Consider the following 26,771-nt stretch of genomic DNA (forward strand, 5'->3'; position numbering starts at 1 on the left):
ACAAACCCACCTTTTCACGAGTGGTGTTTAAGCAGAAAACAATAGAGAGCTGCACCCCAAAGCAGACCCACATTCCTTGTTGCAGACATGCTCCTCCATCAAAAAAATGACACTTAGAATGTAGGCTCCAAGATGGACTGTATGCCAGAGTCAAGCCAGAAACTACAGAGTATCACAGCCACACAACACGCTTTATTCCATACAGAAATGAACCTAAGTACTTCCCAACATTGTTCATCCCTCGCCGTGCTTGCACAACTATTTGCAAGGCTGTCCTGCTCCCCAACACTGTGACTGAGCTGAGTCAAAGCCCACAAGCCCAAAGATAGCCCACATAGTGCTATACAGATACAAGGAATGAAAGAGCCAAGGTTGCATGTGGAGAATCTTCTGGCAGCTTTTCCACTCATGAAAAGACACTGGGCAACTTCCTGATGGATAGGTCCATGCTGGAATCCCGAGTAAGGGCATTGTGCTGCTGGCTTGGCTTGGCCCCTGTTTTCCACAGAAGGCTCCTTGCCTGTCGCAGCCCTTTTGGCAGGGATTTATCAATTGATATAATGCCTTGGGCCAGTATGGACAGTTGGGAAGGGCAAGAAGTAAACCAAGCAACTCATGGAAAAAATCACTCTCTCCTGGAGCTGGTGCTAATAAAAGCCAATGGATGCAAAAGGTTCAGCGAGGTTTTATTGCTCTGCCATGGCAGGGGCTGGGAAGGCAGCAGGATTTACCCCTAACCACCTGGACTGGCCGCTCGTCCCTTCCCCACATGGTCCCTCTCGGCCCGGAGGCTGGCAGGCGTCACATGTTGGCTCTCTCCCGCTGCAGCCGAGAATTGTAGGCTCGGGAAACTGTGTTCCAGGAGTCCATGTACCGGTCCATGCACATGGCGATGCACTTCTGCGGGACACAGAGCCTTAGCGGCCGCCCCGAGCTGGGAAGCCGCGAGTCCCCACTTCTCCCGCCCGTCCTTACCTGCTCGGAGTTGTCCAGGGCGCCGCCGGGCTTCCCGATGCACTTCCGAAAGCACTTGTCCGTCATCCGCTGCGGAGAGAGCCCGTGAGCGGGACCGCGGCCCGGGGGCTCCGGCCGCAGCCGCCGCCCTCGCTGCGAGGGGAGCGGGGCGGCCTGGCCGCGACCCGCACCGGGACCGAGCCCGCCCCTGCCCGCCCCGCCGCCCCTTCTGACCTGCAAGAGCTCCTGTGCGTTGGCCACGGCGATCTGCACCTTCACCTGCTCCATGATGAGCCCCGGGTCCAGCTTCCCCCCGCCGCCTCCTCCGGAGCCGAAGTCGGAGCCGAAGCTGCTCTCCATGCCCAGAGACGCCGCGGCCCGGGGGCCCTGCGCTGCCGAAGGGAGAAATGGCGGCGCCCGGGACTGCGGTTCCCGGCGGGCCCCGCGCCGCCTCCGCCCCCGCGCCGGGCGGGACCGAGCGCCTCAGCGGAGCCGCCTCAGCGGAGCCGCCGCACGGCCGGGGATGCCCGTCCCGGGATGCCCGTCCCGCCATGCCCGTCCCGCCGCCGCTCGTGGCCCGTGGCCCCGAGCGCTGGTGTCACCGCCGGCCGCGGAAGAGGCGGCCCCGAGCGAGCTCCCAAGGGATTCCCGGGCGCCGGGCCGGGCCCGGGTCAGACAACAGCATTCGAGTACTAGGGCTCAGCTCAGCCCCACGAACTGAGGCAACGGGAAGGGGCTTTAAACCGGCAGCACCCGAGACACAAACGCTGCCCAGCTGCACCCCGTGGTGAAACACCGGCTCTGCTGGGATCCCCGCAGAGAGAAACTCCCCTGTGAGTTGTCTCCGGAATTCACCCCTCTGTTCTTCGAGGCTTCCTTCTGCCTTACATGACTCAGGTGAGAGGCCCATGCCCTTAAAGTCTGCCTCAATTCCATTACACTTACCTCTGTTAAGTAAGAATGCTGTGGGACGAGGTAGAAGCAAATGGAAGGGGACAATGCTACGGAGTTCTTTTTCATGGGTGAGATGTGATGTGCAGGTAGGAGATGGCATGAGAGGAGGGGACTGAGTATGACAGCAGAGCTAAAGCCAAAACTGGGCTCATCTTCACTAGCTCAAGCCTACACTCCAGAGTATTGCAAACCATATCATCCCGTCTTTGGATCTGCCCACTTCAAACAGAATTCATTCCTACCACCTTGCAGAAGCATCATCAGCTAGCACTAACAATGGGACAGCTGCCTAAGATACAATTTTAAAATGAGTACGGACTGGAAGGTGGGCTGGAAGCTGAGCCAGGTTGGCAAATGCGTTAGCTTGTGGCAATGCTTCTGGGGCATCCCTAAGAATCCATCACTGCCAGGGATTGGTATCTGCTCTCATTCTTATTTAGCATCAAGTAAGTTAAATCGAAAAACCCCTTCAGTGCAGGGGTGATGAGAAAGCAAGGGAAGGTTTATCTGCTCCAGCTCCTGATATTCTTCCCCCTGCTTTTGTTGGTACTGATCAGAGAGGACAGCACGTTCTACCAGCACTGTGTCACATTTACGGAAAGCGTTCGCTTGCTTCTGGAGTGCGCCCCACGATCCCCAGATCCCCTCCGTGATTCAGCTGATCACTGTTAGGAGCACAGCTCTTTGTGTCCTCTCTCCACACTTACTAAAGGCCTCCTTGGATGAGTCCTCTCAAACAGCCCACATGACCTGTGTGTTTGTTAATAGACAGAAGGAAACCAATAAAATGCAAAACATTTATTCGAGTGTGTTGTACAAAAAGTTTCCAGTCATAAAATGTATATTACAAATCATTGAAAAAGACAAGACATTTGGCATGCATATTCTAAAAAGAAAAGAAAAACCACTTTGAAATGATAAAGTCTAGATCATGATGTAGATTTTCTGAGTTTCAAGTGAACATTTTATAATTTTGCCTTTGTGTTTCTGTTACCAATCTTTTTAATAATTCCCTATTTAAAAAACTTGAACCTTCCAAAAACTCATCTGCAGCAGCTGACTGGAGGTGGTTACTGCAGTGCCCTCAAGCCAGACCTATCTAAATCAAAATTTTGTTAAAAAATAAAAATCATAATTCAAGTCACAAGGCATCACTGCTATGAAAATAAGAGATCAACTGTATTTTGTGCCCAAATGGAAAGCAGTTTGGCTTAAACTTGCTCAAAATAGATTATTGCTTGTAATTTTAGTGTAATGATCTGGGTAGCTGAATATACAGTAACATCTGCCTTACCAAGATGGACTTGTCACTTCAGTAATAGCTAACTAGAAAAGCTGGAAGTTCAATAAACCACATCTTATTATCTCGAACTCCAAGTCAATTCACTGCTTGTGCTATTCTGAATGGAGGCTTTGAATATCAAGCATCCTTTTCACTCTAGACCTTAGCATTTCAAGAAAGGCATGTTTACAAATAATAATTGCATGTAAATATGATCTTGTATAAAAAAAACCAACAAACACCTTTAAATAATTTTAAAACTGGTTTAAAGCTAAGCATATTGAAGGGCAAATAAAAATTCTGTTTCCCAGGCCATTTTAAATGAGAAAACAATCTCTCCAATATAATTTGTCCCGACATTCAGCTAAAACAGTGCTTTGAAAAATGCAATCACTATCTCACCTTCCGCTCACTGGTTCACAAGGCTTTGCTCACACAGTTTGGACCCAACAGTGTCAATAAAATGCAGGATCAAATATGGATATGCCTTTGTTTAGAGATAAGACTTTCAAAAGAAGATACACAAAGAAGAGATAGAATGGTTTAACAGTGAAGACATGAGAGAAGTGGCTACAAGAGATCTAGAACATACAGCATGCATGTTTTCCTACAGCATCAAAACATTTCTGATGCACATAAAAGGAACAGATTCTCCAATGTCCTGGGGTGCAGAGAGGATTTTTATAGGTCTGTTCTAACCTGCAACCTCTGTTCAGGTTGCAGTTAAAGGGCCTTTATACAAGATGACCATTAAAAAAGAAAAAAAAAGGTGTATAAAAGCCAGTAAGATCCCTGAACTGAACATGAAGTGTCCCGTTGCTCAAGGACAGACACCACACGTAGTGATCTTTCACAGTATAGTACTGCTTCACACTGCAGTACAATTCCCACATTACTGCCAGCTTGCACACATGCTCAGCTGGCTTTTACATCACAGGAAGCAGATATTTATATTCTTCCTGAGACTTTTGGTTCCTGCTACAAACACAGACTATGCAGCCAACTCCCCATCTAATGGCAACACAGAGCTGAAGACAAGTGAGCAACATGTCAGTGCAAATGATGGGTTCTGTCAGAGCCAAGCTGGAGCCCCGTGTAGGCATAAAGAGACCTGCTGGGAAATAGAGCTGTGAAGCAACAAGGGAAACTGGAAATACAGCTGAAATGCAGCAGCAAAGGAACCACAGGAAACATGGAACAAGGGAATCCCAGCCACTCCCGCTCCTTGCAGTATGTCACTGCAATGCAACAGTTAAAAGGAACAAACGCAGAAGCAAGGGAGACAAAAGTGGCATGAAATGCCAGGGACTCTGAGGCTACACCTCACTCCAGAAGACACCACATTCCTGACAGGTCTGCAGATGGATGGACTTGTTCTGAGACAAGTATTTTCATGTGGCATGAGCTTAGGAGGAGGCAGGATGCATCTATTGTATTTTATATGATATTCTGTTATGATCTACACATAGGAAAAACTATTTACTATTTCATCCAGAATAAGGTTGTATTTCTGGAATAAGAACATCCATATGGATAGTTATGCTCAAGTAACTACTCTGATAAAATCTTCATTTCCCTCATCAGGGACACCTTAAAATCATTTTTCTCCAGACAAGTCAAATCTATTTCTCCTTCAAGCTTTATGCCAGGTATCAGCACTGGAGTAGAACTGCTGTCCACGTTCTAATTTCGTCAAGACTGGTTCATATACAGGATCAAAGAGAAAAAGGGGGAAAGGTGACACTGGATTTCATTTGGACAAAAAGCTTTAAATATCCTGAAAATTGAAAGAAATCCTTGAAAGATGGAAAAAAAAGAAACAATGCTTTTTGGGCTGGTAAAGCTACAAAACTGCCTCCCAGTCTGGCCAGGACAGTGCTGTTAAGACTGAAGCTCAGCATCAAAAGCAAGAGGCCGGGATGGTGGCTGGAGAAGGCGACACACAAAAAAGAAATTACATGGAATACAGTAGTTCTTCTGTATCTTGTAATTTACAGCCAGGAGTTATTTATCATATTTTTAGTAGCCTATTAAAAAGCACTGTGGTAACAGAATCATCCACATTCAGACTGTTGGCTTTTCCCACAGTGTCAATAACAGGTTTATTTGACCTGTATATACCTAAACATGGTCCTGAAGAATCAAATAAACTGTTTCCAAAGTTAAAGGACACAGTTCCAATTCTAAGGACAAATTCTGCAGACTGTTACTCAAGGGCACAGTGCTCATCACAAGAGATCTGCAAGCACCAGTTCTTAAGGCTACAGGAAGACACATTCCCCATACAGTAGCTGTTAAGAAAACTATGGCTCAGGTAGCAAGAGGTTCTTCATTCGAGCTGCCTTTCTGAGGCCATTCTTTACAGGAAACAAACAAAGAAAAAACCACAGAAAAAATGCAAATTAACTGCATGTTCATTGCTTTAGTATTTAAGATCACAAAATAATCTTAAATTTACAGGACAATCATAAAGGAATAAGCAGTCTGAAAACTGGCCGATGTAAAAAAATAAATATAGATCTTTAGGGAAAAAGCAAAAAGCCTCAAACACTATGTCAGTAGAAGCTGTGGGTCAGAAAGGGAAATGGTGTCCAGTGGTTGGAAGGTGTGTTGCAAAAATAAATTTACATTGATTGCATTCATTTGCATAACAGTGAATTTAGAAAAGGTAATTGTAACAGTATGTCTGAGAAACATAATTTCACTAGATACATCTTACAGAGAAAGAGACATGATTTACTACATATTTAACCTTCTACTCAAGCAGAGTGGGAAAATTACATTAGAAAGATGGCCAAGTACATCAATGCAGTTATCCCATCAGCCCAAACAGCCAAACCTTCATCCTGTTTTTTTGTAATGGGTCTTCTGATAATGGATTAAAACATAATTCTAAATGTCTATTCAGCAACTCAGTCATCCCATTCAAACAGAGAAAAGTAGCATCTTTGATTTATTTTTAAATGGTAAAATAAATCCTGAAGCTTAAAGCCCCTTTTGTTCCCACCCTGCTTGCATAACAAAGCCATCAGCCAGAGCCACTAAACTGACTTTCTAGGTTATATCTGTCAGTCACGATACTGTTCAGAGAACATAATGTCCGAAAGCCACCGAAAACATCCAAACCTTGTCACTTGTCTGATGAGTCTTAACTATTTGAATGACAAGATCAGAGTTCAAGAGTGCAGGTAAAAACAGGATTCTATGCTGGAATCAAAGGGTATCCAAATTTTGTATCCAAACTAGTAGCTGAAAAAACATTTGCATTCTTTGGAGCAGTCAAGTATTTTCCCTCGTGCTTAAGGATGAACACTAACCCTTATGGGACTCAAGAGTTATCTCCAGAGAAATGCAGCAGCAGAAACCTTAAGCTAAATGGACACTGTCAGATAAAAAATGCATCCTATTAAAATAAAAATCACGTGCTGCCCATACAACACATATAGAAAATGTGTTTTTTATTATTCTCCTTTCACTCCTTGTTAGACTTTGCCTCGAGCACTTGAACGCTGCATCACTTGCGTCCTTAACAGAGGCAGTTCCTTTGACTATTTAAAAGGCATTGAACTATTTCTGCCCTATTTTGCAAATATTGCTCCTTAGGATATCTGACAATGCCCCTTTGAACACAAGAGAAGTATGAACAAGCTGTATCTAGCTCTGATTAACAAAGTCAACATTTACATGGGATAACCTTTAAAATCCCCAATATTTATCATTGCCAAAAGTATAAATATGTTTTACTTCTAAAATCTTAATCAAATATCCTTAAAGCTGAATATGTCAAAAGGATTAAATCATAAATACTGAATATCACAATTTGTGTCCATGATTTAACTTGTGACAATGGCAAAATCCCTAAAAATCAAACATTGCAAACTCTGGGTTTGACACTTCCAACTTAGGATGGTGTGTATGTTCAGGAAGCAGAACCCACCATTCTCCATCTTCTGAAATGATGACATGGAGGTCAGGTGTGACAGACCCAGATGTTTTACCATTAGGCTGTCAAATCTTGGAGAAAGACACGATGGCAAGGTCCTGAGTCAAAAATGCCTACAATGAAGCTTCCCTGTGTCATTGCAATTGTGGAGCAGCACTTTAAATGAATCTGGGGTCTAATTTTCCTAAGCTGGGAATTGCTGAGGATACCAGGCAGAATACTAGCATTTCTACAACTGTGGAGGAAACACTCTGTGAATCTCTCCCAGGGCCCTGCAGATGAACACACTTCATTGAACTTCTTTTCTGGGGGTATTATACTGGTTGTATATGTAATTATCCATTTACCATACACTCAAGGAGTCTCATCTCATTTTAGCTAAAAATCTCTTTTCTGCTTTAGGTTTCTATGTAAGACTTTAAACTCTGTATGGGGAAAAATATTGTATTCCAATATAGCGTTTCAACGAAGAGGGAAAAAATAAAGAAATCTATTAAAAATTCTGGCAGTTTTGTTCAGTAAAGTTTTTTTCTGAAATTTTTTTTATAAAAATGTACCAAGGAGTAAACTTCAAAGAAATCAGGTGATGCATATAAAAATAGTTTTCAGTGGCTCTGGAAGGAAAAAATAGCAAAAATAAAAGGAAATAAATGAAGGGGAAAAAGCGCAAATAATAGTTTCTTTCTTCTTTTTTCACATCACTGAGCATCCTCTAGAGGTTGTTCTGGGATCCCCCTAAAATAAGATAGGCAGAGTTGAATTCAATTCTTACCAGCTATTCAGATTGCAAGCCTAGACTGGTTATCATCTCAGATGTCAAAAGCACTTTTTAGTAGTTTAGTTATATTAAGGGAACATCAGTACTCTAGAGGAAGTAGAGCACATGCCCCAGTCTGCTGCCAGGACTGACATGCTGCCCCTCGGGTTGTGCTTTCCTGCAATGGGTTGACTGGTTAGTCCCCATTTTTCCAACAGTGATACAGATGACAAATTAAATTGTGATGTCATTAGCTCGAGACCAGCAAGTTCCTTTATTTCAAATGCTGATTCCATTTGAGAGAGATCTCTGCTCTACAGCTGCTTTTTTGGGTAAGAAAAGTCAGTTGCTTTATACTACAAATACACTGCTCAATCTCTTTGGGACCAAAAAGCTTTGAGAACTTACCTGCAAACCTGCACAGAATGGGTTCTTTGTGAAAAGAGCTACTGATGGCCACTGATCAGAGGAACAAATCCCTTGAATTTCAAATTTAAAATATTTTCTGATATCACCTATACATCTTTCTCCTTTTTTTGCTCTGTCAACTGCTGGTCACTTATTTCACATTATTAAACTAAGGGTTATCAAAGCATTGAGGTGGTATTATTAAGAAAAAACAAGTTTATTTCAGGTGTAGAAGATATATTGTATCAGAAAATAAACCAATAAACTGAAGCTTGCAGCAAGAGAAGTACCACGCATTCCTGGTTTTCAATGGTTATCTGGTAATATTCTGCTTCCAGCAAGAATGTCCCAGCTCTGTTGTACAGAGCAGCAGACACTGAACAGGAGGAACACTGCCTGCTAATACTGCAAATGTGTGATCTGAAGCACAGATACCCTGAGCTGGCATCGGCCACTGCCTGAGCCGTACCAGGATGGATCCCAGCAGTAACTCCTGGCAGCACCGCTCACATTGTCCTCTCTCTGTGCACTGCAATGTTGCATTGGAAGAAAGGACCAGGAAGCTCAGAGCTGACAAAAGTTGAAGGGGACCCCCTCCTAAATCTTACGCCCGATTGATCCAACTAATGAGGCACAAGTTAAATATCTTGTCTGCATCTGATTACCTGTTGGTTGAAAAGGTCTTCTTCTCCATATTCTGCTTCGTCTTCTTCCTCTTCATTCTCTCGCATGACTACTGATTTAGTAACGCTTCTCACTGCAACTTCCTACACAAAATGACAGATAAGGAGATGGCCAGGAGTCATTATCTATCCATTAAGTTTTTGCTATACCATCAATATAATATCCTTATTAAATTTTGGAGAGTTTAAAGCAACTTAGCCTAGATTTAACACTAGCTATGCAAGCAAATACTGGTAATATCCTGCAAACCACAACATCATTCCTATTTCTGTGCACTAAAAGGCATGGTAATGTAATTCACCCAACTTGAATTCTCTTTTATTACCCTGGGATTTAAGAGGAAGCAGACATGTTTCAGGTGATTAGTAGTCAGTTTTACACAAGGTCACAGCAGACACAGGTAAGAGCTGACTGAAACACAGTGTAATGTGAGAAACTAAACTTTCTCAGTATGATTACACAACATTAAGAATATTTGCAATTTCTAATAAATATTTAGTATCAATTGCATATGTTGGTTATCAGCACAGTCTTACAAGCCAGGCACTAAAGAGAATTCAAAAAGCCCAGGAAGCTTCCTTTATTACTAAATTCTTTTTAACACTTATAACTAGTAAGAAATTCTTCTCCGTACTTGCACCATGGAAATCACGAAAATCTCTAGTTGTGGAAAATGTTGCCCTTAACATACACTCCTAAGGTAAAGGTAACCATAGTGAAAACAGACATGAATTTGAAATTTTTTCAGATACTAGTTTGACCACACAGTTTGGATACTGAGTGTTAGCTTTCTATTTGTACAAATTACCCCCACTCCTACTTCATCCTGCACACAACGTTGTTCTGGAAAACTGCCAGCGAGAAAGGCAACACAAAAACTGATACAACTGTGGTCTGTCTCCTTTTCCTAGTGCTATCAGATTGCTGGGATAATGGCATGGTTATGAGTAACAGCCAAGGCACGATTCTCTCTTGCAAAAGTCATCTGCAGGGATGGTTTTAAAAAAATTAGCTGTGAGCAGATGTAAGACAATGCAAAATGCTCAGGAACATCTGCCCAATGAGAACTTATGATGTGCTTCTAACATGGAAAGGACAACTATCTTCCTACATTTACACTGCACCTCAGAACATCATAGCAACTATATAATGGAACTTCAAATTGCCAGAAATGTTTCTTTTCTTTGTCTCTTTTGAAACTACATACTGCAATTCCAAACAAATTCTCTACTAGCAGCATATTCTTCTAAAACAGGAAAAAAGTGCCTATGGGCATAATCATGACGATCACAGTCTTCAAAAATATCCCAAAAATGTCAGAGATATGTACAGACTTAATTATTTCAGTGTTATAAACTGTCATATTAGAAGACAATAGGGGAGATCTTACAATCAGGATCTTGTCATTGTGTCATGTCACCCCACCCTCAAATTAAGAGTGGGAGATAACGAGCCCATGGACACAACCTACCTCTCCTTCAGAGTTTACGAGGTAAGTGCGGATATTTCCACCAGTGCCCCAGCTGCCTTGATTCTTCCACACGAGAACAGAAGGGGGGCTGTGAGATACGCCTGCATCTGCTCCCCAGATCTAGTGAGAACAACAATCTGTAATTAGCTGTTTATCCAATTTTTTCCTTTAAATATACATATCCCCCTAATTCTCCTACTTCACTCTACGTACCAAGTTTTTTTTTTCTGAATTCCAATGGCAGTTTTGCCCTACTTTTAACTACACTATTACTTGTAGTAAGGTATTTAAAAAATCTAATATTGCAGTCATCAATTCTTTTCTGAACAAATTTCTTCTACCACTGTCTCAATAACCATACTTTATGGAGCCAAGGCAAAAAGCAGCATGTAGTCTATCAACCTAACCTTTTATATGTATATGAACAATTGATACTTAAGTAGAAATAGCTGCAAGTGATTAAAAGATACATTTGTTTCTCCTTAAAAGAACATGCTGCAGACTGAAAATAAAATGTAAAATTATTGAAAAGCAGCTGTTCTACTACAGTTAATGCTGATAAAATCCAGTCTTAGCTACAGTCTACTAGTCTGGATGAATGCTCTGAACTATTCCCATTTCTTTAAGAGGTTGACCAGGATTAGGGTTCCAAACCTGGGCAAAGTTGTTTGGAAACAAATAGTCCTTGATTAATCCTCCAAAATATCTTTTTATTCAACTTTCTCTGTGTCCAAAAAAAAAAGTCTTAAATACTTAAGTACTAATACAGAAATTCATTTTTTGTTCTGCATTTTTATAACTGAAATCCTGCTCCTCTAAAGTGAGATCCATGAACCCCAAAGTTACACCCCAAATCAGGCTGTAGCAAACTTCAAGATTTCCAATTGCCACAGCATCAACAGAAGGATATGTTGTTGACATACTGTAAATACAACTTACTGTAACAGTCTGCCCAGCTCTGAGGACATACTTAGGAGTAAATTTGTAAGCAATTTCTTCTCCATCTCCAATTTGTCTTTTCAGTCTCCAGTTACCCAAAGACTGATCCTAACAGAGAGAATCAGAAAGTTATTCAAAGCGAACAAAACAGAACGAACAGGCATCAGAGTCTAGGTCTTTGTTATTACAATAATGGGAATATAAATTTATTTATATGGTTGTTAGACATTTGCATTCTACCTTGAAAGTATTTGGTTATATCCAGTTAGTCTAAAGTGTAAATCCCATAAGGTCATTCAGCAAAATTTTAAAAGCTATTCATTTCACACAACAAAGTTCTGCTAGACAGCAGGCTGTTTCTGTGAGCAATGTCCCAGCACACATTTACACATTTGGGACACAAATTGTGTTCTCTTCCTGCAGCAAACATTACACTCATGTTAACCAACCATTATGTTCAACTTTTCAAAAGTTGATTCCTGGAGTTGATTCCCATTAATTCTTGGAGGATGCTGCACCTTGAGATGCTGCTCCTGCTCTCCACATGGATGTACCTACTCATGCTGCAAAGGGCTGTGTAACATCTCAGTTTAGCTCCTCCTTGTTTTCTATAAGATCTGTGATGCTCACCTTCTCCGAGTTGTTCTTAAGCTGAACATATTTGCCCTCCAGGTCTATCTCTTCTATGCTGATACTTCCTGTAGCTGAAGCTTGCTGGGACATTTGAAAACTACTGCTACTGCTGCTGCCACTGATGCTTCCAGTGCCGATCCCACTTGTTCCACTGCCGGAAAGCTCCTCTGCTTCAATACGTTTTCTCTTGCCTCGAGAAGAGCGAACAAGTGAAGTGCTGCTGCTGCTGCTGCTGGAGGTAGCCCGAGAGACTGTGACACGGGAGGAGGGACTTGGAGAGAGCTTCAACCTTAACACAACCAAGAATGCATTTTAATGAATTCATCCAGAGAACCACAGACAAAGCTACAATATCCCCAAGTAACCAGACTGTAATGTGCTCTGAGGCTGACAGCAGCCTCACTCTCTAGGTCAAGAGGACTTCATACACAACGAGGAGGGGGCTACCCATCCCTGAGGAATGTTCTGGCAGTATGACCATGTGACACAGAAAGCAATGCTACTGAGAGCAACACAGATCACTTAACCCCTCCCTCCAGTACAGCTACTACTAAACACACTATTCTCAGGCCCCATGATTTAAAACCACAGAAGTACAAGCACTTGAGTAAAAAGATGATATGAAGACCAAGCACAGAATGATATATTCCACTGTACTCCAAGCCCATTATAAAAACCCAAAATAAAGACAGTGTTCAGTTGAGAACAAGTGTTCCATGCAACTGTGGTGTGAAGCCAACTTCAGTGAAAGGAAATCTGGGCATTCCTGCACAAGTGGTAAAAAAATAAGTGCAAGAAATGAAAATAACACTTGTAAGTCCTGAGAAAAGAAAGTGGAATCTGTACGTACCTTTCCTCTTCTCCTTCCAGGAGTTTTCGGTAAGCACTGATCTCCATGTCCAGTGCTAATTTAACATCAAGCAGTTCTTGGTACTCTGTAAGCTGAAGCTGCATCTGGTCCCTCATGTCTGTCATTTCCCTCTCCTTTGCATCCAGCATCTTCCTAAACTTCTCCCGTTCACCAGCCATCATTTCCTCCAGTTCCCGAATGCGATCTTCTGCTGCACTGGCCTAGGCACACAGCACAAGAGAAAGACCACTTGGCATCCATGCAAGTCCACTCAAAAAGTTAAAAGCCTTCTCCCTCCCAAATGAACACAACAAAGATTTCTCTAGGTAAAATTCAGAAAATATGAAGGGTCAGAAATGTTAATATATTCACACAAAACAGCTGTTTGTTTGACCCAAAAGCAAATTTAGTCCCTTTACCTGTTTCTGAAGACCAGAAAGCTGGTAGCTGAGAGCTTCTATCCTCATGCGAGCCTCCTTCAGCTCCTCTCGAGCTGCACCAGCAGCTTTGTCATTTTGGTCAGAGGACAATTTGGCATTCTCCAGCTGGAAGGAAAGTTTTATACAGCTCACTTGTACTGAGTTAGAAATCCAGCAATATACTTTTGGTAAAAAAATAGCAACTGTTTAATTTTAAAAATTTTAAATGGTCTGGTAAGTTTAGGATAAGAAGTGCATAACATTAAGAAATGCTCTGAGGACCAGGAAAATCTATTTCAGATCTGTTCCTAGAGGATTTGCTTATGCTGTTAAAAAAATACTCTATTAGCCCTTCCATTATACAAGCAACCTTAGTTTCCAAAAAACTGACCACGTGCTCTGCTTGTTTGTCCTAAGGCAAATCACACTGGGTGACAGCAAAGGCTGCCTACCTAATTCCTGTCCTGGTCCAACAGTTCCCTGGATGCCCAGAGACTAACTCAATAAAATATTCCACAGGTATTATGTCTCTGCTGGCCATTTGCAACTCAGGGACTTCCTAAGTCAGAGACAGTATTTTGCTCCCTACTACCTCTCCATGGGTTTCTCAGGCAGGAATTTGTCTCTGCTTTTTGAATTTTTGGGGCAAAGAGTTTAGCTCTATATTAAAGAACAATCCTTTTTGTTTCTTCTCAATCTGCCATGGACATTCACTGTTCCTGCTCCTACTGAAAAAATAATAAACCATCACTCCCCATTCACCTTCCCCCATGCCATTTATCCTTTTACAGACATCCACTCTATCTCCCACTTCTCTCAACGTGTCTCTTTTCCAGGTGAAGGTTTTATTTAAAGTTTTCTCATGCATGACTTGTTTCCCACTCTACATTGTCTTTGTCAGTCTGGTCTGTATTACTCTGTAGTACCTTTGAAAGAAGGAATAAAACTACCCACGGCACTCCAGACAACATCCTGTCCCAGAGGCAAAACAATGGGTTTGGTTTTATTCTCTTTCCCGAATAGTTGTCAATATATGATTTGGTTTTAATTTTTGTTAAATTCACCTAGTGAACAAGCTTCATTTCTAGTGGTTAATTTTAACCAAAACAGAGAGAGCAAAACCAGAACTGTTACATGGTAAGTTTCATGAAAGCAGAGAGCTAGAAAAAGCATCCTTTGCCATGCCCTGCATCCTTGCATGCAGCTGGACTTCAACAATTTTGCCACACTGTGGAATCCACTCAAAAACTAAACCGATCCAATTCTAAGAATAGTTCCAGGGAGAAGATGTTCTTTAGCCACACAGCACAAAGCTTTATAAAATCAGTCTTCATTAGCTCTGCTATTCACTAGGTTCTGAGCAGCACACACAGAGCCTTCTTTAGGCTACAGATTTTGAAGGAACTTCAACTACACACTCCATTACTTCTTGTAAAGTTTAATATTAAAAAATATTTGAAGTCTGACAACCATTCACTATCTTACAGTCATGCTGGCTAGTGCCAAATACTTGGAATTTCTATTGCTTATTATCACAGATCATGATGATCTTTCTTAGAAACCCGTCTTAAGTATTCAAAAGTCACGATAAAGTCTCCCTGGAGAGTTCTCCTGTCCAGGCTGAACACCCCATCTCTCTCAGCTCCCTCCATAATAGAGGTGCTCCAGTCCTCAGAGCCTCGGAGACCTCTATTATTTTGTGGCCTTCTCTGGACTTTCTCCAGCAGCTCCACATCTGTCCTGTACAAGAAGTGAGCTTTTACCCAAGACCGTCTCATCCTGGAGCTGCTCAGTAGCTAAACCTAATGATTTGCTTTGACATCATATTCCTTCCCAGCTTTGGTTCTCCAACAGGGACACATCTTTGTTCAGAAATCACAGAATGAAGTTCACAGCTAAACCCTTCCCTTCATATTCCAACTTCATCCATAACAACCATCTTTTATGCAGGGAAAAAGCAGCTTAATTTGTTCATTCCCCTATTCAAAGCTTGCACTTTTTCATTCTCTAAGTCTGTATATTGCAGCCTTTTCTTAAAAATTTTCTTCTAAGCATCTTCTATCCTGGATCCCCTTCAGACTGTGACAAGTCAATCCAAATAGCTCCTTGTATAAAGTATTACATGTTCCAGAGTTCCGTGAATAATTCCAACACTGCCAACTGTACTTAATTTTGGGGTTTTAGTATCTATTATCTATAGTGTTGCTGCTGTAAGTTAAATATTTGTAGATCTGTGTTTCTCAAACCAAATAATCAACCTGAAGAATTCAGAGGGAGTCTCAGTGAAGGGTGGGGAGAACAATGTTAGCAGTACCATCATTCTTCCAGCACAAGAGAACAAGAAGTGGCTCTAACTATTGACAACAGCCAGAATTGCCATGATGGGGCTCTGAGCAGCCTGGTCTAGTTTAAGATGTTCCTGTTCAAGGCAGGGGGCTGGACTAGATGGCCTTTAAAGGTTACTTCCAGCCCAAACCACTCTACAATTCTATGATTTCCAAATTATATACCATAGTTTTCATCACCAAAGCTGGTCAAGAAAGGTCTGATGTCTTGCCTGAAGTTTCCCTGTCACCAAAGAAATCACAGCTGCATCTAGTAATTTTCCAGTCCAGAACTAACTTAGATCATTGAAATGTAGCCAGGCTTAGACATATTCATAAGTGTATTGGCATGATTAAGAACACTGCAAAGACCACAGTAAGAGCAAAGTGACAATGCACCCTTAGACAAGAAGGCCCTTCCAATGTGTCTATATTAGTTTGCAAGCTCACTGCATCCAAGCAAAAGCCCATACTGAAACACACCTATTCCCAAGCTCTCCAATCCCCCCCTCCAGCTTCTTATGCACAACATATTGCACATGTTGCAAGTCTTCTCTACCCCCTCCATTTGTGAGGAAAAACTGGATCCACTGACATAATAAAAGAACCCTTATAGCAGAAGACATTGTCTAAACAGCTACTGCATGACATCCACTGTTCCTACTGTGTCTTCTGCAGAGACCAAAAACAGCTACACGTTTTCTCACTAACTGACCTCTCTTGGCTAAAGCTATTGCTTGCTATTACCTCTGGCTATACCCTCCCTGGAAATGCACCAGCACACAGGTCCCAGGGAAGGCATTTGAACACTGGGACAAAACTTCCTCAAGTTACAGTTACTGGTCTCCTTAAGAGCAATAGAGCTGGTAGAAGTGGTTTTTATCTCACAAACTGTGCTTCCAGTCTGACAGCGCTGTGGACAGCAGTTGTTACCTTAGCCTGATAGGTCTGCTCCAGCTCCATCTTATAGAGTTTGACTTGTTCATCGTGTTGGTTTCGCAGATCCTCCAGAGCCTGAGTCATTTTGGATTCATACTCCTGTTGGCGGCTTGTGTCCACCTCGATCAAACGATGTTCATGTCGTTTTCTTGTTTCCCTTATTTCCTACACACACACAAAAGAAGAGGGACAAATTCCCAGACTAAGGTAAACAGTACAAGCAGTTAGAGTCAGACAACAATTAACTACTGCAGCACTAACTATTTAGTATAATGGAGCTAAGTACTACAGGCATTTAAGCCTGGGAATTGCTGCATGCACTAACAGATTCAAGTATTCTCATTTGTCAGGATGTAATTCTTAAAAGTGATCCAGCTTAAAACCAGCTTCAGAAATAGCCATGTACTGTCTAAGTAAGGAGCTGGTTTATGCTACAAAAGTCAAAATGGGGGGAAGGGAGGTGAAAAAACCATCAAGTTTTACATAGCAAAGAGATTCCATATGCTGCACTACAAACTCTGTCCTTCTTAATAAACATCCTGACATTACAATAGCAGTCTACACAGAGTCAGATGAAAATGAACACCTTTTGTGAACATTATATATATTTTAAAAAATCATTACAGAGATAAACTGCATCTTCAAACTTCACTCTTAAGCACATGCTGATCTCATATATTTTCTATATACTTGATGACCCTTCTCATAAGATTTTGATTAGAGTATTAATAAAGTAGCAACCCAAGCAATCCTGAGAACACAATTTTTTATGATTAGAGTTTGTACTAAGAAATTTTCATTTTTAGAAATGTATGAGTTTTCTGTGCCTAAGAACAGTGGTTCCAAACTAGTAAGGTACTAGTAAGTACTCATGCACTTATTCATGCAGAGACCTGGCCAGGTCTGAATGTGTGGTATGAGAAAAACAATTTCTTCCTTCAGGGCAGGACAAACAACCAAGGAATGGTTCTGAGTACTGGGAGGAGGCCTGAAGTTAGCAGCAGGGCCATGAGGAACAACAGCAAGTGAAGCAAGGCTCAATTTTGCCAGACTGGAGTCATAACAGGCTAACACAAATTCAAAGCAACTTTACTAGCTGTTTTGCAGAAATGCTCTACCTCTAAAGATAGATCGTGAGAAACATGTCCTTTTACTGGCAGCAATGTGCTCTGAAATGATATGGAAGAAGCTTTCCCTCTGTGGTTAATTTTTACACCAAGAAAACTAGCAAGCAGCAGTCTCTCAGTAACTGCAGGCAATGACAGCTCAGAAACTGAAGGAATGTCGTGGGGGACTACAAAGGATCAGGTGAAGGGCTGAGCTGATCCAGCAGTTCAACACCACTAGAATAAGCAGGCCTCACTTGCCACACTCCCAATCACAATGTCTTAATTCTAATGGAGATTTGGACCCTTCAGTGAACCAAATCAATTCACTAACGTCAAGGAAAATCAATTTCCTGTAAAGCAAATCAATTTCTTTATTGCTTCGTGTGTTGAATTGGTGCATACAAGAAACAAAGAGCTTCAGGGATGGCTAAAGAACACTCACCCTTGGGCACAGCAAGCTTTAGCAATAGCTTCTGCTGTTTCATTTAGCTTCACCTTCAGTCAATAGTGACACATTCTCCCCAAGAAAAAAAGTTATTTTAAGGTCCTACAACCAAACAAGGGTCTGTCACTGCAGTCAGTGTACCAATTCAACCACTCCAGGGGCATGGAAGTGAGACAATGGTCAGTACATCTCAGGGTGATCTTTGGTTTCTTTGCCCTGCTCCAGCCCCTGTCCCCTGTCCTTAGCCACACAGCCCTGTCCCATCCCTTAAACCAGTCTGAGCACTCCTTTGGATTCTGTGGTAAAACATAACTCAGCCACTAAGTGGTCAAAAATTCAACTCAACCAAAAAAACTTAAGTATCCTCCTAGTTAACCTGGTTGAAATGGTTTGGTGCATGGTGAGCCAAGCATCACACCTAGGTGAGATGAATGGCAGAAGCATGTGGAGACTGCTCAGCAGCCACTCATTAAATGAGCTTGCAGAACCACCAAAGATGGAATAAACAGACATAACACTTTGCATGTGGTACAGAGAGAAGGTCAGGCTTCCCTTTCCCAATTCCCACTATTACAAAAATTTTGGTCTTCACTAGAACCATTCACCTAACAGGCAGAAAACTATCTCTGCAATAAGCAAGGCAGTTGCATCCTGCTCTTGTCAACAAAAACAGGTTATAATCAGGTCCAGCAACCAAAGCTGGTGCAAGTAAAGAGCAGGGCCATGCAACCAGGTCCAGAGAGAGAGAACAAGAACAACCCTTTCCCACAGCAGTTAGCTGGCTCCATGAGTTCACCTGCCCATAGAACAATACTCTTGTCAGCTGGCTCTCATACTGACTCCACCACTGATTTACCACGTAAAAAGGTGTAAAACCTTTAACTATTTTATTACTCAACCCATTTATAGGAAGGATAATACTGATTTTCTCTACCTGGACTAGTTACTAGCTGCTCATAGTCAGTTTGATTAAACACTACATTAACTTTGGACAGTGGCAAGATTACTATGTTGATAATACCTCCTCAAATACATTCTTCCTGAAATCCAGATCCTCTTGCAAGCTCTGGCACCGATTTTCCAGGTCCACACGCATGAGTGTCTCCTTCTCCAACTGCTTCTTTGCCACAGCATGACCATCTTCAGCCTAGTAAAGAATTTTAAAGATAATTTTGTCTGGATTCCTATCTTCCATCCATAAACCTTTTATGGTCTTCATTTGATGTCTTTGGACCACTTATTCACAATAACAAATCTAATGTCAAGCCACTGATTTAAAGAAAACCAACCCACACCACCACCACCAGAAAGAAACACAATAAACAAAAGCCCCACCAAAAAAAAAAAGAGAGTGTGTGTGTGTGTGATATTTAAACCAAGCTTGTATGTTTGCATACCAGCTACTTAAAATGTAGGATTAGTTTAATACATTTTGATACAGGAGCCAAGGATTATTAATTCCTCAAGCACAATATGTTGCACTTTCTTTTTCTTGCTAGCATGGTCCCACTGGGTACTCCAGCACAAGTGTAAAATTATGCAGGACCTTACAAAGGACAACATTTGATAACCCAACATCCCATGAGTATAGAAACACCAGACATTTTTTAATAAAAGCTTCTGATGAGCAAAATGTCTAAAATAATGTGTTGATTTGGTTGTTTTACATAGATTTTTTACAATGTAGTTTTGTATCCAAGAGGGGCCAGGCAAAGGTTCAGCAGTAAGCAAGGTGGATCATTGATATTCAGACTATAAACTAACTGCAAAGAAAAAAGGGAATTTACACTACACAACCTGTCTTGTGCTAAAGCAAGAGAGCACTCCCCACCATACCTTAGCAAGCTGGGCACGCAGATCAGCCACCTCTGCTTCCAGACTGCGTTTCTCATTCAGGACAGTATTGAGTTCTGCTTCACTTCTGTGGAAGAGAACTTCCAGATCCTTGATGCGACCCTGAGCCACAGACAAATCTGCATCTTTCTTTTTGTAGCTGGAAAAACAAAAGTACATTATACTTATATGTGGGTGCACAGCCATCCTGAGCATGTCCTGGTTACAGCCACAGGTATTTTGTTATCACACACCTTTTATCAAGCCCAGCTCACCACTACATGGCTCCTGCAGTAACCTGCAAATGCTGCTGATCATTGACCTGGAACACCCCCAAAACAGTACCATGTGCAGCCAGTACCACGTTCTGTAAATGCATAGCATGGTAAAAAACACGTCATGGACAGACATGGGAAAAACAAGTGGCAACTCTGGCAGCCAAAAGATGGTAATACACACAAGGTGCAAACAGTACTTTTGCATCTGGCAGCTACACAGCTGATATCCTTTACTTTGGAGTACAGCTCATGAAGCAAAGTACATGCAACAGCCAAAGAGGCCTGAACATCCCCAGGGTTTCATATCTGATGTGGTCAAGCCTATTCCTCATTATATATTCCCACACAAAGTAGTAAAATAAAGCAATCCACTATGGAAATGTGTTCACCTTTCAGGAATAAACCAGTATTTCTTCAGCAGTATTCATTACAGCCAAAGCATGTCCAAGTGCTTTAAATACCATTATTTGAGCTGTTATATCTAACTTGCAGATATCATCAAGGTAATCTTCCTCCTGCCCACCAAGTATTCATCAGTCTTTTCAACTAACATAGTGACTTTCTGCAGCTTTTCTCAGCATGTATCATTATGTTATTAAAAAACTGTTTTGTTATGTGCTGTAATCCTTGTTGCTGCTTAAGCTCGCTGTTCTAGTCTCACACCACATGAGATGCAGGGAACAGGTTTTTTATTTTTTTCTGTTAAGACATCTCAGACCTAATTTTTCTCCTTTCCTTTCCTCAAATTTCTAATCTATAGATCTGTAGTTTGCACTGTGGTACATAAGCTGCTTTTAAGGGCCCACAGAAATAACTTTGAAGAGAATTCCTACTACATATAGGCTCTGTATTCAACCTGCAACTCCAAACATGGAAAAAAACCATTATGTTTGCAAAGAGAAGAAAAAAAAGCTGAAACCCAATGCTCTAGGTTTTACAAACCTTAGTGACCGGCCCAAATGCTGAGGCTTGGTTCCCAAACTCCTCATCACTTGTACTGTCTTCTTGAATTTCTAATTTGCCTGAATTGGCTAGAATTATTTTACAAAAATCCTCCATTATGGGGTATTGGTGTGCTCTACATACAAAATTTCTTTACATGGTTCAGCATGATGTGCACATTTTTCTAAGTTAACACCTTTATTTTGTGATGCATGCAGCTTGTGTTTTCTCTCTGCATTTCATGGTGTAGATCTTGGAATTTGTTTTCATTTAACTGTAACCAATTTTTCTTATCGGTCCAGTCTGTCACTGTGAATTCTGTTCTGCAACGTATGTGCAGTGTCTTCAAATTCAGCAGCTTGCTGGAGGCATATAGACAAAACATGGCTTCTACTTAAAAGACATTTATTTAGCAGCCATCAGAAGGTCACAAGCACTGTATTACACATGTTGTGATGTAAAACAAGCCACTGTGCCTGTGTCACAACCAGTCGGACCTGGGAGCCTTCTGCCTGTACAGGACCCAAAGGGCAAATGCCACTTCACTGTGAGCATGAAGAGCAGTATGTGCTCACACAGCCTCCTACTTCCTCCCACCTGCAGAAGCCAGGCAGCAAGCGAGTGCTTCCAGGGATGGGAATGAATAGAAGTGTTTGATGTACAGCCTGACAAAGAGCCATAGAGAATTCTTGACAGTGATAAGTAACTTTGGCCCCCCTCAAGGACACTAACAACATTGCAAGCCACTTTCATTCACATTTTTATTTTCACTTATAATTTCAGCCTGGTTTATTGCCCTCATGCAAAAATGTGACAGGTTTTACAAAGGTAAAACTGCTTTTGGGGGTCTCTGAATGTTAAAAAGTTCCCAAGAGCAGTCAGCGCATCTGGTGAGATGTGACAATGCTTCAAGGAACACCACATTAGGGTAACTCTTGAGAGTTCTTTGTTTCCAGAAAGTGCGAAGTTTGCTCAAGGGAAATGTTTCAGTGACCACAGAATCACAGGATTGTTTGGGTTGGAAGGGACCCTAAAGCCCATCTCATTCCACCCCCATCATGCTCCAAGCCCTGTCCAACCTGGCCTTGAACACTTTTAGGGATGGGGCAGCCACAGCTGCTCTAGGCAACCCGTGCCAGGCCTTTACCACCTTCACAGGGAAGAATTTGTTCCTAACATCAAATCTAAACATACTCTCTTTCAGTCTGAAGCCACACCCTGCTGTCCTGTCCCTACACGTGGGGTAGGTAGCAGGCAGAGGAAGTCACAGCATGACATTCACCCCTCTCAGAGCTGGGAACATGCAGCTCCAGCAGAAGACTGCTACACCAAGCAGAATGATGACACCTGACAGATACTGACCTTCAGACCTGGCTTGACCTGGGGAAAAGTGATGCCGGTAAAGATACAAACAGACACTTCATGAACACCAGGACAGGAGACTTTCCTTAACCAGGCCATCAGAGTTACCTCTGCTATCAATGAATGGAGCTTATTCACTTCACCAGACCTGGTTCAACAGTCTTGTGGGAGGATGGCGTTCTACCCAAGCAGAAATGTTGCACACCTCATCATCCATACCTCCTCCACTTACCCCCTCCCTCCAGCAGTCAAAAGTTTTGTCAAACAGCTGAAGATGAAAACACAAACACTGGAAGCCATTACACAGCATATAGGACAGAACCATACCTGCTACAGAATAATATGAGAATGGCTATTTTTACAATAATATTTTAATTCTAGCTTTAAAAATATGTCCCTACTCCTGATACAAACATCTTTAAAAGTTAAGCTGTTCCTTACATAATATAAATGGTGTTCAAACATCCTAAAGATATTTAATTTTTTATTAAGTGAAACTACCCAACTGCTTTATGAACCTAGTTACAAACTTGGTTCAAAGGAAAAACTTTTACATTCATGAGTTGCATTCAAGGTACAAATAGCACATATATGTATGTATTGTATATGTTATAAAATACACAGAATCACAGAAAGGGTTGGGTTGGAAGGGACCTTAAATCTCATCTTGTTTCACCCCTCCCATGGGCAGGGACACCTTCCATTAGACCAGGTTAGCTCCAAGCCCCATCCAGCCTGGCCTTGAACACTTCCACACAGATGGGGCAGCCACAGTTTCTCTCAGGGCAACCAGTGGTTGGATGTTATGTTCTTCCCCCAGAGGGTGGTGGGGCACTGAACAGGCTCCCCAGGGGAATGGTCATGGCCCCAAAGCTGCCAGAACTCCAGGAGAGTTTGGACAAGACTCTCAGGCATAGGGTGGGATTTTGGGGCGTCTGTGCATGGCTACGAGTTGACTTGATGGTCTTTGTGGGTCCATTCCAGCTCCAGATATTCCATAATTCAATGATTCAGTACCTCACCACCCTCACACAGAATTTCTTTCCAATATCCCATCCAATGCTACCCTATGTCACCCTTGTCCTACCACTATCTGCCTTGTAAAAAGTCCCATTCTGTCTCTTGGAGCCCCTTTAGGCCCTGGAAGGGGCTCTGAGCTCTCCCTGGAGCCTTCTCCTCTCCAGGTGAGCACCCCCAGCTCTCCCAGCCTGGTTTCAGAGCAGAGGGGTTTCAGCCCTCAGAACATCAGAACACATGGCTGCTGGGGTTTTAGGAGTTTCCCCTCCATTTTCTTTTTCTGTTAAAGAATTTTCCCCATACATGTTGCCAGGGGGACAAATTACTGGGTACTTAAGAAAAACAAAAGACCTGGCCACAGGGGGAGGGGTCCATCGGGCTACTCTTTTTCACCTGGGTTTGTGGGCTGTTAGTTCCCGGGCGTTTGGGTGGAGAGAGAGGCTTGAAGGAACTCCTCAGCACTGAAGACTTCTGCTTTTTCGGCTGCCTGCCTGCCTTCCTTCTACCGGAGAAGCCCCAGGATCCCAAGCTCGCCTTCCCTGCCCCACTGGGAGCTGGGCCGTGGCCGCCCTGCCCCGCTGTTGTTTCGAGCCTTCGCTGCGTTGTAGCCGTGCTCGTCCTGCCTGCCCAGACCTCCAGGGGGTTCCCACTGCAGTTTGGATACATCTCGTCTGCCACCTGGGATTTGTGCTCGTCCCTGCCGTTCCAGCCTGCTGTTCCCGAGGGTCCGGCCGGACACCGGGATCGGCTGCCCAGCGGTTTGTGAAGCTCCTTTGTCCCATCCCTTCCCGGATCCCAGGGCACCGGTGCCGCTGCTCCCCGAGCTCGCTCCGGAGCGCCCCCTGCAGCCGCGGGGGAACCATCGCACCTGCCCTGCTCACCGGGAGCCGCCAGCGCCCCTGCCGGCTGCGAGCGGAACTGCACCCGAGGGGAAAGGGCCCGACAGCCGAGAAGGCTGGGACTGGGTTTGGGATTGTTTGCTGTTACTGCCACAGTTATTGCTGTTTGTTTGACTGGTTATACACATATAGATGTATAATAGTAAAGAACCGTTATTCCTGTTCCTCATATCTTTGCCTGAAAGCCCCTTAATTTCAAAATTATAATTCAGAGGGAAGGGGGTTGCATTTTCTTTTTCATTTCAAGGGAGACTTTTGTCTTCCTTGGCAGACACCTGTCTTTCAAACCAAGACAGTGGCCTCCTCTGGACTCGCTCCAGCAGTCCACATTCTTCTGATGTTGGGTCCCCAGAACAGAACACAGTACACCAAGTGGGCTTGAGGGGGCAAATCACCTCCCTTGACCCACTGGCCACACTTCTTTTGATCCAGCATAGGATATGATCAGCTTTCAGGGCTGCAAGTGCACATTGTTAGCTCAAATTCAGTTTTTCATCCATTGATTGGTTCTCCTCAGGGCTGCTCTTGATCCATTCCCACCCAGCCTGTGTCTGTGATGGGAATGACCCAACACATATGCAGGACCTTACACTTGGCCTTGTTGAACTTCCTAAGGTTCACACAGGCCCACTTCTCCAGCCTGTCCTGATCTCTCTAGGTGGCATCCCTTCCCTCCAGTGCATCAACTGCACCACACACATTTTGGTTAACTGTTCTTTCTCATTAGAAGGAAGTGCTTCCTGCCCCTTGCCCCCCTCACCCCCTAGACTCACACTCAGTTTCCAGTGGGTACTCTGAAAGTCTAACGGAGATTATGAGCTGGTGGCTCCTGAGATAATAGGAACCCATAGGGAAACACATGTGAAACACCTCCAAGAAATTAACGGGCATTCATCTAAGAAGATGACACAGCCGACAGCCCAGCTGTATATCTACACCAATGAATGTAGGGTGGGCAACAAACAGGAGGAGCTGGAAGCCACTGTGCTGCTGGAAAGCTGCGACCTAGTCGCCACTGAAACTTGCTGGGATGAATCTCATGGCTGGACTTCAATTATCAACAGCTACAGGCTGTTGAGAAGGGACAGGTGAGGAAGGAGGGGTGGAGGGGTTGCCCTCTCCAAGAAGTGGATTGAATGTGAAGGGCTGTCTCTGAAGAACAGCCATGAGCATTTCGAAAGCCTGTGGGTAAGAATCAGAGACCAAGGCCACAATGGGAACCCTTGTAGCTGGTGTCTACTCCTGGCTGACTGATCAAGTGGAGCCTTTTTTCTCCAGCCACAGGAGGCATTGCACTCGTAGACTCATCCTGCCTCAACCATCCCAGCATCTGCTGGAAAAGTAGCAGGTGACCAGAAGGCTATTGGAAAGCACTGAGGATAGCTTGTCAAGCCAGGTAATAAACAGCTCTACCAGATGGGATGAGATACTGGACCTGATGGTCATCAATACAAGTGAGCCAATCGGTGATGTCAGGACAGGAGGCAGCCTGGGCTGCAGTGATCATGCAGTCCAGGAGTTTGAAGTCCTGAGAGACATGGGTCAAATGAAGAGCAATGAAGAACGAATTTTAGGAAAGCAAACTGCCTGCTGTTCAAGGAGTTAGTCAATAGCACCCCCTGGGGAACTGCCCTCAGGGACAAGGAAGAAGATCTTTTAGGAAATTTTCTAGAGCACAAGAGCTCTTGATCCTCAGGACTAGAAGGCAAGAGACCAGTATGGATGAGTTGAGACCAGCAGGTCAAACTAAAAAGCAAGAGGATAATGCAGAGGCAGTATTCGTATGGACTGGTATCCTGGCAAGAGTACGGAGACGCTACCTGGTTGTGTAGGGATAGGGTCAGTAGGGCCAAGGTGCGGCTGAAGTTGAACTTGGCAAGGGACACCAAGAATAACAAGAAGAGCTTCCACAGGTATGTTAGTCAGAAAAGGAAGGTCAATGCAAGTGTACTTCTTTGATGAACAAGACTGGCAAAGTAGTAATAACAGATGAGAAGAAGGTTGATGTACTTAACAACTATCTTGCCTCACCCTTCAGTGGCAACCTCTTGAGTAGATGGACCACAAAACAGGAACTGGGAAGGCAAAATAGCTCACCCTGTAAGAGAAGGTCAGGTTTGTGACCACCTGAGAAACCTGAATATACCCAAGTCTATGGGACCTGACAAGATGCACCCCAGAGTCCTGAAGAATTGGCTGATGTAGCTGCCAAGCCACTCTCCACGACATTTGAAAAGTCATGGCAGTCAGATGAAGGCCCAGGTAACAGAAAAAAGGGAAGCATTGCACCCATTTTTCAAAAGGGTGGGAAGGAGGACTCTAGGAGTTA

The 26,771-nt window shown here is 43.2% G+C and overlaps 2 protein-coding genes across 2 annotated transcripts in view; both read right to left on the reverse strand.

The window, feature by feature from the left end:
* Positions 1-172: 172 nt before the first annotated feature.
* On the reverse strand, positions 173-1,372 carry LOC138102376 (mitochondrial import inner membrane translocase subunit Tim13). The gene is made up of 3 exons (XM_069000074.1): positions 1,189-1,372; positions 976-1,044; positions 173-900 (listed from the first exon to the last, which is right to left on the reverse strand). Exons 1-3 carry the CDS (start codon positions 1,312-1,314, stop codon positions 802-804), a joined length of 294 nt encoding a protein of 97 aa, XP_068856175.1. The 5' UTR covers positions 1,315-1,372; the 3' UTR covers positions 173-801.
* A 1,319-nt stretch (positions 1,373-2,691) lies between these two features.
* Positions 2,692-26,771, reverse strand: part of LOC138102372 (lamin-B2) — a 36,937-nt gene continuing 12,857 nt past the window's right edge. Inside the window, exons 3-12 of the mRNA XM_069000060.1 lie at positions 19,948-20,104; positions 19,133-19,258; positions 16,552-16,722; positions 13,295-13,420; positions 12,876-13,096; positions 12,023-12,314; positions 11,393-11,500; positions 10,454-10,573; positions 8,964-9,065; positions 2,692-7,868 (exon numbers count right to left, since the gene is read on the reverse strand). Coding sequence (XP_068856161.1) covers positions 7,827-7,868; positions 8,964-9,065; positions 10,454-10,573; positions 11,393-11,500; positions 12,023-12,314; positions 12,876-13,096; positions 13,295-13,420; positions 16,552-16,722; positions 19,133-19,258; positions 19,948-20,104 — 1,465 coding nt within the window. The 3' untranslated portion in view covers positions 2,692-7,826. The remainder of the gene's footprint in view (positions 7,869-8,963; positions 9,066-10,453; positions 10,574-11,392; positions 11,501-12,022; positions 12,315-12,875; positions 13,097-13,294; positions 13,421-16,551; positions 16,723-19,132; positions 19,259-19,947; positions 20,105-26,771) is intronic.

This window comes from Aphelocoma coerulescens, unplaced genomic scaffold (assembly GCF_041296385.1).
Source record: "Aphelocoma coerulescens isolate FSJ_1873_10779 unplaced genomic scaffold, UR_Acoe_1.0 HiC_scaffold_73, whole genome shotgun sequence".
In the NCBI taxonomy this organism is placed as follows: Eukaryota; Metazoa; Chordata; class Aves; order Passeriformes; family Corvidae; genus Aphelocoma; species Aphelocoma coerulescens.